General features: G+C 38.6%; 1 protein-coding gene across 1 annotated transcript in view; it reads right to left on the bottom strand.

Annotated features, from left to right (window-relative positions):
• Nucleotides 1-17,562, bottom strand: part of PDE11A (phosphodiesterase 11A) — a 380,751-nt gene that overhangs the window by 201,053 nt on the left and 162,136 nt on the right. The window contains exon 5 of the mRNA XM_082689397.1: nt 12,948-13,012. Within this exon, the coding sequence (XP_082545523.1) occupies nt 12,948-13,012 (65 nt within the window). The remainder of the gene's footprint in view (nt 1-12,947; nt 13,013-17,562) is intronic.

Here is a 17,562-nt window from a genome sequence, read left to right as displayed (position 1 = left end):
CCTTTCCCAAGAGAACTGTCATTATTTGACGTGTTTGGCAGCTCCATCAGAAACCTCCACTCAGAGTTTGACTTTATTCTACTTGACTTGGGGCTTGCTTACTGAGAACAGCCTTCACCTCAGGGGCATTTGTGGGGAAAAAAACAGCAGCAATTGTTTAACACTGCATCTGCTGTAGTTACCTACAGATAAGAGTTGCAGCTAACAAGAAATAGACTAGAAAACTTGAAAGAAGCAGCATGGAAATGAGATAATCCTAGGGGGATTTGAAAAGCTCTGACATATTCCTGGAAATCTAGAAGGTCATATTCATTTGCAGAGTTGCATGTATGCCCAGGAAAGACCAAGAAGGCCCTAATCCCTTATCTCTGGCTGACCTTGGAGCTCTGTGTAAACAGAAAGCAAAAGCTATGTAAACTTCCCCTCAGAGAACTGAAGGAATCACCCACATGCAAACAGATCCCTTCAGCGAGGCTGGAAGGTTTATTGGCTCAAGCCTTTTAAGAAAACCCGTGTCCAGGCATTAGCTGATTAGAAGCTAACCAAACAGAGAATTCAGGAGCCACACACAACAAAGAATCCTTCAGGAAAGTCACTAAACAACCAAGGACAGCAGTAACAATAACAGCAACAAATAGAAGCAACAACAAACCCTAAATGGAGTGAGTGCGAAGTGGATATGATCTCCAGAGTTTCTACACTACCTTATTTAAAATTTTCAGTTGTCAACAACAAAAAATAACTGAGATATACAAAGCAAAAAAGCAATCAACATAAACTGTTCCTGAGTAAGTCCAGATGTTGGACTTACTAGAAAAAGACTTTAATTGAGCTATTATAAATATATTCAAAATACCGAAAGGAACCAAATCTAAAGAACTAAAGGAAAATAAGACAACAATGTCTCAACAAATACAGAATATTAACAAAGAGTTGGAAATTATAAAAAAGAACAAAAGAAGTTCTAGAATGAAAAAATGCAGTAACTGAAATGAAAATTTCACTAAGAGCTTTCAACTGAAGGACTGTGAAGCCAGAAGGAAGAATCACCAAAGCTGAAGATGGATTAATCAAGAATATCTGATTTGGGAAGCAGGGTAGAATCTCAGAGACATGTGAGACACCGTCAAGCATATGAACATTATGGGAATCTCCGAAAAGCAGGAGACAGGAAAAGGGGCAGAGAGGATATTTGAAAAAATAATGGCTAAATACTTCCCATGTTTGGTTAAAAGAAATATTAATGTATACATTCAAAAAGCTCAACAAATTCTCATTTGAGGATAAACTCAAAGGGACCCACACCCATACACAACCTGACTAAACTGCTGAAAACCAGTACCAAGAAAGAATCTTTTGAAAGCAGCAAAAGAGATATGATTCATCACATGCAAGTGATTCTCAGTAAGTTTAAGAGGTCCATGATCAGAAACCATGGAGTCCAGAAGGCCCCTGAATGACATATTCAAAGGGCTCAGAGAAGACTATCAACCTTATCAACAGATTGTATAACACATTTCATTCACTTGTGCTAACTAGTGCAAAACTTACACAAACAAAACACTGCCCAAGATGCCAAATTGGAAGCATAACATATATTTCAGTGAAAACTTTCTTGAAAGCTTGGATTGTATGTTTCATATTACCACCATATTTAAAAATAATGAGTATGGGCATTGACTGAGGCCACACACACTGCATGTATAAATCAAACAAGGCTTATGAGTCTAAAGCCATGTTTTTCCAACAGTGGATCACAGCAAAATAGTGAATCATGAAATCAATTTTGTGACTTAGGAGAGCAGATTGTTTGTTTTTTAAAAATAGAATACATCAAAATATATATATAGTGTAAAGGTAAGTATGGTTTCATAAAACTTGTTTTTGAAAGTATGTGTACATTTTTGTGTGTATTTATGTACATTAACTAGATTTGGATAGAAAACATATCTTTTGTTATAGGTTGTAATTTTAAAAGGTTGAAAGCCACCATTTAAAGGACACCCAAAGAAATTGGCACAGTTAGGACTCACAGTGAAGACACTTAGCAACTTTCTTCAAAGTAGGAGCAGAATTTCTGATTCCTAAGATCCTCATCAGGGTTAGGTAGCAATGTGCAAGAGAAGGTGGGTTACATCACACTTTCTGGAAGCGTAAGCCCAGAATCATATTCATAATCTGGGAAGGTGCTAGAGATCATCTCACCTGGGCCAGGTGCATCTCAGAGTTATAAAATGTACAATATGATTGCAGGGTACAATCACAATAAAGTGAATAAACAAAATCCTCAGTCATCATACTTAGTCTTTTCAGGCTATGATGGTCTATTCCAAGTTGATTCCTGAATACAACTCTGCTGCTGGACAAGAACAAAGAACCTCTCTGGGAGTCTTATTCACAGACTCATGAGTCAATCTTGGAGCTCCTCCTGTATTGTCTCATTATAGTCATGTCTCATAGAAGTCAGTTCCCCTTTATTAACTGGCCAGATTTGGGCCATGGGGCCTGTAAGCCTAAAGGAAAGAGTTAAAGAAAAGTAAGGAAAGTAAGCAAACCACAGCTGGAAGGAGTAACTTGTTTGGAAAACTAGATTCCACATAGAATTGTAAGGAAAGGAAAAAAAATCAATAAGGCATTGAAACATAAGTTTCAGTATTCTGACCTAAAAAATGTAATGCAGAAAACTAATGTTGAGAAGAATCACAGGACTGTCCAACCTAAAAACTGAAAGAAACCCTAACGGTCCCATAAGGTGCTTCTCAGAGTTGAGATATACACACCTTCAGGGGTAGGTGTAAATGAGCTGAGGGGTATAAAGGCCACAGGAAAGAGAATGTGTGGAAGTGTCATATTATTTGATGGAATCTACAATACCATCAATTATAAGATGCATTATTACTTTTGAACCAGTAAAAAAAGACAAAAAATGCTATGAGGCATTTTGTTAAAACTTATACTATTTTAATCTTGTGTTAAAAAATCTTTTAGATTTTCTATAAATTTTATGATATGCCATTCTTGATGGAAATTTTAAACTCTACAAGTTGACTATATATAAAAGGAAAAATTATAAGTAAAATAAATTGACTAAGACATTTCTAAAATTTCCTCAAATTCAGTGTCACTCTTCTAAATCACTTTTCAAAATGCAATCATCGATGATTACCGATAACATCCTCTTAGCTGTCAGGATATTGAGGATGCCGCATTTCTTAGAAGAGGGCTCCACTTTCATCTCTAGGACTCTCTTCCAGATAACCAGTCCCCTCCCGCAAGCTTTGATGCTGGCATTCTATTAAACTTAGTAGGAAGCATCACTGGAAAGTTTTTAGGCAAAACCAGTCTCATATTCTTCCCTCGAGGGATCTTTAGTTGGTTTGTTGCCAGAAATTTTAAGGGGTTCCTGTTGTCAGTCATGCCACCAGCGAATGTTTAACTGTGCAGCCCCATGTCTAAAACTGAGTCAAGACCTAAGGAAGCTCCAAGGTTAGGTAGGCCGGGCTCCTGGTCATCTGTTCTACATGGCTGGCTACGCACCACTCATTCACCAGTTCAGCCGCCATTTATTTATCTGTGCTTCTGTGTTCATATCACTGAGTTCAAATTCATTCTCATACGAGACTGGGTTCAAACTCATGCACTAAGAGTGCCTTAAGTTTCCTATTTGTGCACAACACACTACTACAAAATTAGCAGCTTGGCACAATACCCTTTTATTATCTCACAATTCTGGAGATCAGAAGTTTGTCATGGCTTCGCTGAATTTGTTGCTCAAGATCTCACGAGAGCAAGATCAAGGTGTTGAGAAAACTGCAACTCCACTGGGAGTTCTGGGGAAGAATCAAAGCTTGTTGTTGTTGGAAGAATTTTCAACTCCTTGTAATTGCAGTGCTGAGGTCATGGTTTCCTTGACATGTGGCCCTCTCTATATTTAAGCCAGCAATACGTGTCAAATCCTGCTTGTGTGGTTTTTTGTTTGTTTGTTTGTTTTGTTTTGTTTTTTAAAGATTTTTATTTATTTATTTGACAGAGATCACAAGTAGGCAGAGAGGCAGGCAGAAAGAGAGAGGGGGAAGCAGGCTCCCTGCTTGAGCAGAGAGCCTGATGCGGTACTCAATCCCAGAACCCTGAAATCATGACCTGAGCTGAAGGCAGAGGCTTTAACCCGCTGAGCCACCCAGGAGCCCCCCTGCTTGTGTTTTAAATCTCTGACTTCCCTTACTGGCTGCGTCTCTCTGGCTTCTTTTCTTGTCCTCAACTGGAAGAAAGCTCTTAAGTTTCTAAGGGCTTGTGATTAGATTGGGCCACCCGGACAATACAGAATAATTCCCCTATTTTAACATCAATTGACTAATTGCGTGTGCAAGTGTCTTTGGACATGAAATGTAACACATTCATGGATATGACATCTGAAGGTGAGGGTCTCTGGAGCAAAAATTCTGTTTCCCACATTTAGTTTGATTAATTTAAAATTAAATATGGTGGCAAGTTTTAACCATTTGACATTATACACGGTGTTATGTTGAAATGCTACATTTTGTAATCTATGCTCCTGAGGGTGGTCATTTTAGTAACTTTGGCACTGACAAGCATGGCAAAGGATACTGGGATTTTCATTTCTTATATGACTAAGTTCAGAGTTTCCTTATTTCTTTAATTTAATCACTTGTCCTAGAAATTCAACAGCCTCCGACACATTGGAAGGTTTTGACAAATTGATAATCCACACTTTAATAGCAGTCTCAATCATGCATGAAGATGGTTACACCATCCTCTTACTGTTTTGAAATTTCTTTCATTTCTTGTGAGTGCTTTGGCAATTTCTCTTGTCTTCAGTTGCATGACTTGACATTGGTAAGTGATCCTTTATTATGTATTTCAGTAACAAAGCATAGTCTAGCTTCATCTCTTTGTGAGTTTCTTCCTCGGTTGTTGCTTTGCAAGAACATCTAGACCATGGTCATTCGTCTAGATGGCCATTTTTGCTTTGCAAGAACATCTAGACCATTGTTTCCCAACAATAGACATTTTCATCACTAATAACAAATTTACACTACATTTCTTGTTTCCATGTTTTTCTATGAAACAATAACTATTCATTTCAATGCCAGATCATAGTATAATCTTATTAGAGACATATTAAACAGCATCTAAACCCAATTAAAGCTTCAGCCTTAATAGAGTAAAGCATTAAATGGCCAAGAGAATTTCTTCCAGGCAGAAGCCTGCAGGAAAACTGGGAGTGCTGCTGGTAGCACTTCTTTCAGAACAAAAATTCAACACTTAGTAACCTGCAAATGTATGCAAATTACTTAACCTCTCTGAGTCTTAGTTTCCTCATTTGTAAAATGAGGACAATAAAGTCTAATGCATTGGGTATTTGTGAAATCAACTTAAACAACATAAATGTGACATATGAATCTTTCAATGACAGTTAATTCTCTTTTCCTAATTAGATTTTAAAAATCCCTATAATGCTCAATAGTTGATTTCCAGACCCATTGCTTCCTGGAACTTTGTTGGGAAGAGACATTCAGTAGACATTATCTATTTCATCTTCCTCATTTAATGAGTGTATTAGTCTCCCCGGGCTGCCATGATAGATTTCTACAAACTTGGTGGTTTTCAACAGAAATTTATTCTCCCACAATTCCGGAAGCCAGAACACCCAAATCAAGGTATTGCCAGGGCCATCTTTCCTCTAAACTCTAGGGGAGATTCTTTCCTTGCTTTTTCCAGCTTCTGATGGCTCTTACTGTTCCTGGACTTGTATGTATCATTCCAATCTCAGTTTCTGTCTTCATATGGTTTCTCCCCTATGTCCCTATATGTCCTCACCAGTCATTGGATTTATGGCCCACCCTATATCCAGCATGATTCCACTACAAGACCCTTGACTAATATTGCATCTGCTAAGACCCTCTTTCCAAATAAGGTCCTATTTTTTTTTAATATTTTATTTATTTATGAGAAAGAGAGAGAGAATGAGCAGGGGCAGGAGCGGTGGGGGAGGAAGATGTTGGGGAGAACATCTCAAGCAGGCTCTGCACTCAGTGGCCAGATCTCACAACCCTGAAATCATGATCTGAGCTGAAACCAAGAGTCAGACACTCAACCGACTGAGCCATCCAGGTGCCCTGAAATAAGGCCCCGTTCTAAGGTTCCAGATGGACACAAATTTTGAGGGGACACTATTCAACCCACTGGACCAAGGAAACAGTTTTTATTGAAATAATTGAAAAGAGAACAAATTTTTAACCTTACATATCTCTGAGTACTCAAGGATCTCTTGGGTTTTGTTTTTTTGTTTGTTTTTTTTTTTTTAAATCTTTATATTCTCAGAAGTGGCCTGTAATAGTATAACTTCTAGGTTTTGCAAGGTAGGAATGACTGCTCAGAAAAGCCTTTGGATGAAACACCAGAGTTCCAGTAGCCACTGAAGACAGCAAACAAAAGACAAAGTGAGGGCAATATTTTAATACTGAGCACAGCAGACAGTTCTGACAAATCCATTACTCATCCTATCCCTGGGAATTTCTCACTGGTCATGTTTTTCCCTTAAGTTCAAGCCTCTTCCCATGTTTCTTAGCCCCCTTGATTCTTGAAGACCTGGTTTAGCTCTTCTTACTCCACTTTTTCCCCCCTTAATTATCTTCTCCTTAGACTCCTTTTAACTCAAACCCCTGTATTAGTTTCCTATTGCTGTTATAACATTTCCACAAACTTAAGTGGCTTTAAATAGCACAAAGCTATTATCTTACAATTTTGTTCCATCTTCTAGGGTAGAATCCATCTCCTTGCCCTTTCTAACTATTCAGCTTGACCACATGCTTTGTCTCGTGGCCCCATTCCTCCATCTTCAAAGCCAGCAAGGGCAGGTCAAGTCTTTCTCAAACCGCATCACTCTGACCTCTGCTTCTCTTGTCACATCTCCTCCATTTATAAGGACCCTTAGGATTTTTGTTGTTGTTGTTTCTTCTTTTTTTCTTTTTATTTTTTATTGTGGTATGTTAGTCATCATAAAATACATCATTAGGATTACACTGAACCATTCAGATAACCCAGGATAATTCTCCCCATCTCAAGATTCTCATGCAGATCTGCAAAGTCCATCTTGCCAGCTAATATTCACAGGTCTTACGGAATAGGAGCTGGATATCTTTGGGGAGCCATTATTCTGAACTATTTGTCCTCATCTTTTCAAACAGAACATTTTAGCTCTCCACTCTCCAGGCTGACCTGCATGCCAAAAGGCTCCTTAAACCAAGCATCTTGCCCTTTAGCTGCTCTGAGATTTCTAGCTTTGTTTTTCTCCTCTTCTTCTAGTCACAACAAATGAAAAAGATAGCAAAAAGATTAAGCTAAAAAAAAAATGGATCACTAAAATAAATTTTATCCCCACTACCTCCCTTTATTCTCAGAAAGCCAAAGTGGTTACAGAGCTCAGGTTTTAAATAACCATGTTTCCCCTATATTCCATTAAATGAGAAAAATTCCCCTTTAATCAGTTGTTACCTTCTAGAAATTATAGATATTTGGCTTTTTAAAAAATACCTTAAGTAGCATAGCTGAGAAAGTACACTTTCCAAAGCAACATCCAAACCTATACTTACAAGATGGATCAACAGAATTTGGCCAAATATATTTCAAACTAAATAAAAATTTCTGTTAAGATGTTCATAAAAGTTTTTTTTTTTCCATTTCTAAGGTACTCATGATCATTCAAACTACCTATTCTCACTGAGGACAGAAAAGAGGTTTTTAAACTTTGAAGAAGAGATCCAAGAAAGTTTATTCAAGTTGATTCACTAAATATTCTGAAATTAGGCTTCATAGGAAAGGTTCTAATAGTGGGATCTGAGGAGGTTGAGAATCAAATGAATCAGATAAAATCTTAATTTTTTTAAAAAAAAATTCATCATTGAGAAAACAAGATGACTGTAAATAATGCATCAACAGTACTATGTTCTAAAAAAGTGAGGTACTTATCACTTTCTGATACGTTCCGATTCTGGAAAAAACTGGAAAGTATGTCCCATTCTGGGAAATACCACTTTAAGAAGGATTCCAGCAAGCTAGAGCACATCCAGGGGAGAGTGAAAAGATTGGCAAAGAGTCTGGAAACCATGAAGTATAAAAATCATCTACGAATAGCAGTTGCTGACTTGGAAGAAGTAAGCACAGCAGATCCATGGCAGTCTTCCACTACTGAGCCACTGCCACCGGGCGAGGCAGAAGATTCAAACCCTTGGTGCTTTAGTTTGCCATCCTCTAGCTCTTCTCCCACTCTACTGCCCAGATGAGTTTTCAAGACACAAATCTCAGTATGTCCCTGACTGTGATTATTCCCTTTACGAATAAGCATGTAGCCCGTCCCTAGGCCAGTTAAGAGGGCTTGAGCATTTCAGGACCTGATAAGACCCCTGCCCCAGTCCATTGACATTCTGGGCAGCTGGATGTCTTTACAGGGAGTTATTACTTTTGTGACAACAGCTTACAGCCCAAGTTAAAGATCCTGAAACATGCACTGTTAGCGTTCTCACCTCTGTCCCTCTGTTTACAATGTTTCCTCTTCCTGGAAGGTAGCTGTATCACTAACTTTCCATTATCCTACAGGAACTAAGTGAAGTTTCATCACATCCAAAAGCTTTCCCCGAACATGGCCTTCCATTGTTATCCACACGAGTTGGGTGCCCCTCCTCTCTACTAGAAAACCACCTGGCACAAACCTTTTACAAGAAGTATTGACTTGCTTTATATAGTCACTGATTTACTTGATAGCAGGATAAGAGCCTAAACTGAGCTACATCTGTACACGAGAAGGCATTTAGTTGCACAAGGCAACGTGCAATGAGGGAAAGGGACTGTGAGGGGGAGGCTTTGAGCATCTAAACTTGGTGGGCAACAAGAGAGTAAGGTGGGGAAACCAAGAGAGCAACTTAATGGGTTGTTCTCTGGGTTCTGGTTTCTAAGCCTTGTCCCATGGATTAAGCCCAAGTTATAGAGAAAGAAGGGCTACAGACAAAAGCTTTGGGCACTGAAAGATTTGGAAAAAATGGGGTACATGCAAAGCTGTTTAGGGGCCCAACAACAAACTATAACACATGGTAGGGAAGGTGAGCCCTCTTCACACTTACGCACTCATGACGCAGCCTTGCTCTGATTTGGAAAGGCCACCGGTAACTCGGAGACAGTGTAGTGGATTCTGGAGTGGGTGAGGGAGCCCATGCCCAGCAGATGCTGCTCTGTCAGGTCCAGAGGGAGAGGATTTAGGAGTGGACACTTAGGAAAATGACGAGTCAGTAATAAAATTATTTTGTTTCTGTTTGTTTAAAGTTTAGGGACTCCCAGAACTAGTGTAAGAGTGGCTTTTGCAAGGTGCGTCCACTACAAGGCAGAAATGACCAGCAGCTAAGTATAAATTATCACTGTTAATGTGACTCTACTTATAGCCGTGGTCTGGAGGCCTGGTGAAATCTAGTTATGGTTATATTATATTCTTAACCAACTCTGACTGCTGTTCATTGGCCTTGAGATCCTTGAAGGCAGAGACTGCTGGTTTTTTAAAAAAAAACCTCTGTAGCCCCATTACCTATCTAGTTCCCAGCTAGATATTCTACATATGGCAATTGAATGAAGGAATAAAACTAATGAAAGAACAACTATGTCTAATGGACAGATTCAGGACAAATAGGTGGAAGTTTTAGGAACGTAAAATGCTCTTCTAACAATTAGAGAACCCCATCAGTAGAAAAAGCCCTTGATGGCACAGTGAGAATTTTATCACTGGAAGAGTTGTCAAGAATGCCCCAGAAAGGGTACATCCTTCATGGACAGAAATGCATCAGATCATTTCTAACTCTAAAACTGCTTGGTATTAATTACACAAAGACCAAGATAAGCGCAGCCATGACAAAGGAGTTAGCCCCAGAGGGCAATATGCAAAAACGATGAGTTAGCAACAAAACCCTTTTTTTTTTTTTTAAAGATTTTATTTATTTGACAGACAGAGATCACAAGAAGGCAAAGAGGCAGGCAGAGAGAGGGGGAAGAAGGCTCCCTGCTGAGCAGAGAGGCCCAATTTGGGCCGATGACAGAGGCTTTAAACCACTGAGCCACCCAGGTGCACCTGTTTGTTTAAAAAAAAAAAAAAAAGTCTTCAAGGACTGTCTATAAAAATCAGCAAGCTTTAAGCCAGAGTTCATCTGAATTAAAACTATACCCTGAAACATTGTTGCATAAAACCATAGACATTATCCTCAGAAGCTATCTTATTATAACTCCGAACGATGTCCAGAAGACTACGTGTCTAATGGACATTATCTACAATGAAGATGTTAAGTGATGAAAGGTTAAAGGAAAGATTTACAATGTGTTGAGAGCAGGCTGTGATTTGTAGACTCATAGCCTGTTTCAATGACTCTTCCTCAGCCTCTGCTGAGGTAAATGCTGCAGCCACTTGTCTTTATTTCTTTAACATTCAATAAATGACCGAAGGATCCCCATATCTACAAGAGGGAAATTACTAGACAACGCAGGAAAGGTCTTCCGAGATAAATGAACATTCTAAATTAATTTAAAGGCCACAAATAGAATAATGGAGTGTACTCCTTCATAATGTCAAAGTTCAAAGGCACTTTTCAAATATCTCTTTAAAGAAAATCTGACCTTTTTTTTCTTTCCTTCTTTCTTTCTTTATTATCAGAAAGTTTGCCAAGGACACTCAGGGTTTTGGGTCATTCTGTTTTGACATGGATGTTCTTTCATCATTACAAATAATTGAAAGATCAGAAATATTTAACTTTGCAGTGACCAAAAGGACACATTCCAGTAGTATAAAAAAGAACAATATTGAAGTATTAGTATTTCAAAGGTTGTGTTTTAATAACTCCATAAACCTTTCCCCCCTCATGTATGATGGAGAGCTTACATGAGGCCATGACTGGCTCAAGGAATAAATAGGAATACCCATTTTTCTTCTAATGTATTTCACGTTATTTTACACGAAGACTTTAGGAAAACTGCTTCATACACCACTAGTAACTCTATATGTCTAAATTATTTTTTTTAGGTATAGATTGGCTGACATTAAATACAGATGAGGACATAAATATATTTGCAGGAAAACAGGAACCTCTTATGAAAGGACTCTTTCCCCCCATTTAAGGTATAGCTTACAGACAGTAAAGTTTACCCTTTTTAGTGTACAGTTCTTCAAATTTTGATAAATGCAGCCATACAACCACAACCACAGCAAGATAGAGAACAATTCCATCACACCCCAAAATTCCCCTGTGCCCCTTTGTGGTAAACCCCTCTCTCCATCTCCAGCTCCTACAAACTACTAATCTGCTTTCTGTATCTATAATTTTGCCTTTTCAAAAGTGCCTTATAAATGGAATTATATGGTTTGTAGCAAAAGCCTCTTTTAAATTTCATGCACTGGATAAAAATTAAAGTAACTAAATGATGTGTCGATTTTAATGTACTGATTTCTATTTCCTGAACTTAAGGCAATGATGGATATATAAAATCAAATTACCCTTGAATATTACATCTTGAATCAGGTAGTGCCCAGGGAACCTTTTGAATATATAGATCTAGTGGGGGGTTTGGGGGATAGGGAAGGAAAAAATGAAACAAGATAGGATTGGGAAGGAGACAAACCATAAGAGAGTCTTAATCTCATAAAACAAACTGAGGGTTGCGGCGATAGGGGGGTGGTTGAGTAGGGAGAGGGTGGTTGGGTTATGGACATTGGGAAGGGAGTGCTATAAAGTGTGTAAACCTGGCAATTCACTGACCTGTACCCCTGGGGCTAATAATACATTATATGTTAATGAATATATAAATCTTTAGGACTTCAATTTTGACATATGGAATCAAAATCTCTCAGTGAGGGTTCTGGGAATTGTCTTCATCAAGTTCTGCAAGCTTGATTCTGATTGATCAGCCAGATTTAGGAAACATTAACCCAACAGACATTCACTGTATGAGATTAACTACCAGGTTGTAAATTATATGTGGGAATAGGATCAAAGTTCAGAGGCTGGAAGAGTTTTATTTGGTGACCTTGTCCTTGGATGTGGCTACCACTTACTGCCTGCAGGACCTTTAACAAGTCACTTAAACTCGCTGAACCTTGGTTTTCTCCTCTGTCATGCTGGGGTAATGATGCTGACTTCATAGGATTATTTGGGGGATTAAAGGTCTATAAAGCCTTTAGATAGAACCTGGCACATTTGGCACTCAGTGATTGGAAGCTGCTTATCTTACTGGCCTTGGTATCAGTATTAACATCATTATCATCATCACGCCAGCAGAAACATTTTACTTGTATTTCTCCATATTTCTGCATTTTGGTCAGTCTCACTATTTCTTACCCCTTCCTCTAGAAGGGACCAAAGTAAACAGAATCCACTTTGGTAGCATGTCAACTGGTATTCGGGGCAGTACAAATGCACTGATTGTCCCCAACCCTCACCTTTACCTCAAAGATGTCAATGGGACCAAAAAAAAAAAAAAAGAAAAAAGAAAAAAGAAAGAGGGACACTTTCCCTCTTTCCCAAGGGTACATTATTGACCAAATATAAGAAAACAAAAGGGAGGAAGAGAAGCAAAGGGACAGAATAAATCAGAAAATCAGGCTGTCTGTGTAGTTAGGGTATCTCTAAAAATTGACCTCATTCATTTGCAGTTTTATTCTGCAATGTAGATACATGTAATTTTAAGCTGTAGTGTCTTGAAAATTTTTACTATTGAGGTATAGTTGACATAGAAAGGCAGCAGTTTTTATTTAAGCTGTGAAATACAGAAGAGTGATGATATTTGTCTTCACTTGCTGATCTAAAGAAAGAACTCCTATCCTCAAAGAATTACACAATGCTGCCAACCCCAAGGACTGAAGACAAGGAACAAAAGACAAACCTGAAACTCACAAGCCCTACCTGTTCTCAGCATCAGCACTGCACTTTGGGGACATCAATTCAAAGGATTTGGTGAACTTCACCACCTGCCACACAGAAAGACATAAATTCAAGTCAATTAAAGCCTTCTTGCAGTTTAACATAATGCAACAAACATTTTTTCAGGCTTATAATGATAATTACAAAAATTGGAGATTAAAGAGCAATTTTAAGTGGAGAAGTCTCAAGGGACAAAAAAAGAAAATTCTAGCCTACATTTTGGATTTTACATCTAACATGGCACACATTGCCAAAGTTTTAATACCTTTTACTAAGTATGCATATATGTTTTTCAAGTTTTTATTTCAATCCCAGTTAGTTAACATACAGTGTAGTATTAAGTTTCAGGTATAGAATATAGTGATTCAACATGTCTATACAACACCCGGTGCTCATCACAACAAGTGTCCTCCTTAATCCTGATCACCCACTTCACCCATCCCCCCCACCCACCTCCCCACTAGTAACCATTAGTTTGTTCTTTACAGCTAGGAGTCTATTTCTTGGTTTTCCTCTCTTTCCCCCCTTCATAAAGAAACAAAACAAATGAACATTGGCAGAAAATTAAATGTGTTGTATTTTTACAGTGAGGTGTTTACTATTTTCTGGTAGTCCTGCCAAGGGACATCTCATTTGAAAAGATTTTTAACTTTGTATTGCCCCTTTAACAATCCAATCAATACACATGGAGAAGGCCGAGACAAAACCTGGAACAGTACGCCCTCCACAAACCCAAGGCCCCTGAAGTCACTTTCCCTTATTTAACGTTGTTCTTAGGTAAAGGTTTTATTGCCACCAACCCCTGCTTTCTGCTCCAAGGGTAAAGAAGAGAAAGCCATCTTCTTCATCCCTAGCGGGGACACTTCCTCTCTCACCTGTCTTGTAAAACCAGCATATTCGGCGCAAGAACCTGATCAAGATTTATTACACTGAAAGAGAATTTTGGATACAGGAAATGTAAAGGTAGTTTTTATTATTAACTACTATTGAGTTCTTACTATAAAACGGGCTCTACATCAGAAGCTTCTTTGACTATTTAAGTTCCTTAGTACAACCCTATAAAGCAAGGATTTTTATCTTCAGTGGATAGATGAGGAAACTAACCCATAACGTTTAAGAAAGTTGATCAATTTCACACAACTAAATGGGGCACCTGGGATTAAAGCGAGGTTTAATGATTCTGCATGATTCTAAAGTGTCAGCTCTTTCAACAACACTAAAAATTTTGAGTGGGAAGAGTACCATTTCTGACCCTCTTTTGACAAGTTATACCAATTGATTAAAAAAAAAAATGAGGCCCTTACACTGAAAGGAGTCATCTGAATGTCACTGGATGCTTCCAAGGTTGACAGTTAAATTTGCCTTAGCTGGATACAGTCATGCTTCAAAGGCCTTTTAAATTAACCACTTATGAGGAATTGATGGGCACCTGAGAAAATGATTTGGAAACTGGAAATAGATTAAATATTAAAACAGCTTTATCAGTGAGGTAATGAACCCAAACTAAGAAAATGCAACATTAAGAAAAAGAGAAAAGAAAAGAAAAGCCCAGCACAAAGAAAATTGTGTGTGACTAGTTGAATTCAGAGCAGTGACAATAGACCAACTGCAAGGAAATGCCCTTGACAATTAGAGCACAAATTTCATTTCATATTCCACCACGAACAGAGCCTCTACAAAATTATTCATTGTGGTCAATTTGACAACAATATCTCTTATCCTACATTCATCACTACAATATGACCCTGCCCCCCTCCTACCAACTGGTAGGGTCTATGTTCTCTTCTCTTAAATTTAAGTGGGTTATTGACTGACCACTTTGACCAACAGAGTGTATAGAATGGATGTGATGTGCCTTCTGGGACCATGATAAAAGGTAATGTGCCTTCGGTGTTGTCTGATGGAATATTCGTGCCTGGAGTCCTGAGATACCATGTAAGAGGTCCAGCTACCCTAAGGCCATTCTGCTGAAGAGGAGCCACACCACATAGAAGATGTCACATGTATTTGTTCTGGTCAGAAGCTCCAGGTTCTGAGTCCTTCCAGTCTAGGAATCAGACATAGGGATGAACAAAGCTTCAGATGATTCCAGTTCTCAGTCTTTAAGACACACACACAACTGTGTGTGGCCTCAGATATCCTGAGAAGAGGCAATCCACCTTGTGTTGCCTTCTCTAAATTCCTGATCCATAGGATCTGTGAACATAACATTGATTTAAGCCTCTAAATTTTGGCTTTATTTGTTACACAGCAAAAATAACCAGAACATCTATCTTAATGAGGACTTCAACAGAAACCAATCACTTAGAAATCTTTATCCACTTGTAATATTCTTGGGTCTCACAAGGCTAGGAAGCCACAAAGAAACTATCTGCTATCACCAAATAATAAATCCCTCAAACTATATCCCAAATAAGTTTTAAACTTAAAACAAAAATAAGGTACAAAATAGTAGTATTTCATTTATGTTTGCATTATAGAAAATTGTCGTGTATCTTAAAAGGAGGGAGTTAGTCCTTTATCTCTGCTTTGATCGCTCATGATTTGTGATTTCTTTCCACTATTTTGTTAGATGACAGGAATTTTTTTCCCTATTTCACCATGTTTAAGCTGTTGCTATGGACTACATGTTAGTGTCTTCCAAAATTCATATGTTGAAACCCTAATCTTCAATGTGATAGTATTTGGAGATGGAATCTTTGGGAGGTGATTAGATCACGAGGGTGAAGCCTCATAAGGGATTAGTACTTTTACAAGAAGAGGCAGAGAGAGCCTGTTTCTCCCTTTCTCTTCTATGTGAGGATACAACAAGAAGATGGCCTCTACAAACCAGGAAAATGCCTTCACCAGACAACAGATCTGCCAGTACCTTGATCTTGAACTTCCCAGTTTCCAGCACTGTGAGAAATACTGTGTTTGTTCTTTAAGCCATCCATTCTATAATAATTTGTTATAGCAGCCTGAACTGACTAAGATAACTATATTCTCCCTTTTTGCTGCAAATGTGTGTGAGGCATTTTACATACATTACGACCAACCTTTTATGTAGATATCAATGCTTCCAATATTCTGGCAAGGGAGATAATATTATCCCCATTTTATTGAAAGGAAATTAAGGCTCAGAGAAGTTAAGTGGTTTCCTGGAAACCGTACAACCAATACACTGCAGGACTGGGATTTGAACCATGTCAGTCTGATTCTACAGCCCCCAGTTTCCCCACTACTCACTGCTTTTACAAACATGAACAAAACTGTGACACCAAATTATTTAGACATGACTCCTTCAAAGTCAGAATAGTTAGATAAACTCGGTCTTTATTTATCAATTCAATATTTTTCAAGTACCCATTAATGACTGAATTTGAATAAACACAGACTTCAAGTAAAATATGTGGCTTAATATAAGACTTATCAAATTACCAGGAAACTATTAATTGTTTCTGCATTTGGAAATAAAAAGGGAGATACCTTTTATTTTTAGATTTTATTTATTTGAGAGAGAGAGAGGGAGATCATGAGCAGGAGGGAAGGGTAGAGGGAGAAACAGACTCCCCACTGAGCAGGGAGTCAGATGCGGGGCTCAATCCCAGGACCCTGGGATCACAACCCAAGCCAAAGGCAGACACTCAACCAACCGACTGAGCCATCTGGAGGACCCACATTTTTTTTTTTTTTAAGAGAGAGAGAGAGAAACCAGGCAAGTAAGGGAGGGCAGAGGAAGAGGGAGAGAAAGAATCTTAAGAAGGGTATGCACTCAAAGCACAGAGCTGGATGTAGGGCTATACCTCACGACCCTGAGGTCACAGCCCGAGCCCAAATCAAAAGTCAGATGCTTAACCAACTAGCCACCCAGACATCCCTCAAAAAGGAGATACCTCTAACTTGCCTGACCTGAGAGATGAGATTAAACTTCCCAACATTAGTGAGGAGTACTTCGCTTGGCTTCCTTCTTACTATTGATTAGAATAGTTTACAAATCTAAAAGGATAGATAATAATTCCTGAAAACTGATAGCAGTACAAATTGGGTTGTAAATGAGAGAGTAAGCCAAGTCCCCCTTGTGGGATCATTAGGGACCACTCTGACAAACTCCAGAAATGATACTTGGAAAGGCTTGTGAAATTAAAGAATTCATCACAGATCACGGAGAGGGGAGCACAGTATGTTCAGAGGATCATATAAAGTCACCCAAAGCCCAAAGTTTGGTCACTGTAGGCAGGGAAAGAGTAGAGCAAGGACTACGGGTAAGTTCCTTTATTGAAGCCAGGGATAAGGTAGCTTGTGGCACTTGGGAAGCCTGCTCTTTGGGTGATCTGAATGTAACTGGGTCAACATGGAGAGGAGGGAAGGGACAAAACGTGAAAATCACTGTGAGGCTTACTGCTTAAACACACATGTTGGGGATGGGTATACAGAAATAGGCAATAACTGCATAAAAGTTCAAAACAAGCAGGGTGAGTGCAGGCACTCAGTGAGTCATTGAGGTCACAAAGAACAGTTTGACAATATACAAATGAATTTTATCCAAGCAGAAATGCAAATGAATTTTTACCCAAGTAGAAATACAAATGATTTCTTTGCAGTAGTAAAGGTAAGC

Source organism: Mustela nivalis (genome assembly GCF_964662115.1).
Source record: "Mustela nivalis genome assembly, chromosome: 11".
Lineage (NCBI taxonomy): Eukaryota > Metazoa > Chordata > Mammalia > Carnivora > Mustelidae > Mustela > Mustela nivalis.
This window is presented reverse-complemented; position numbering and strand designations above follow the sequence as displayed.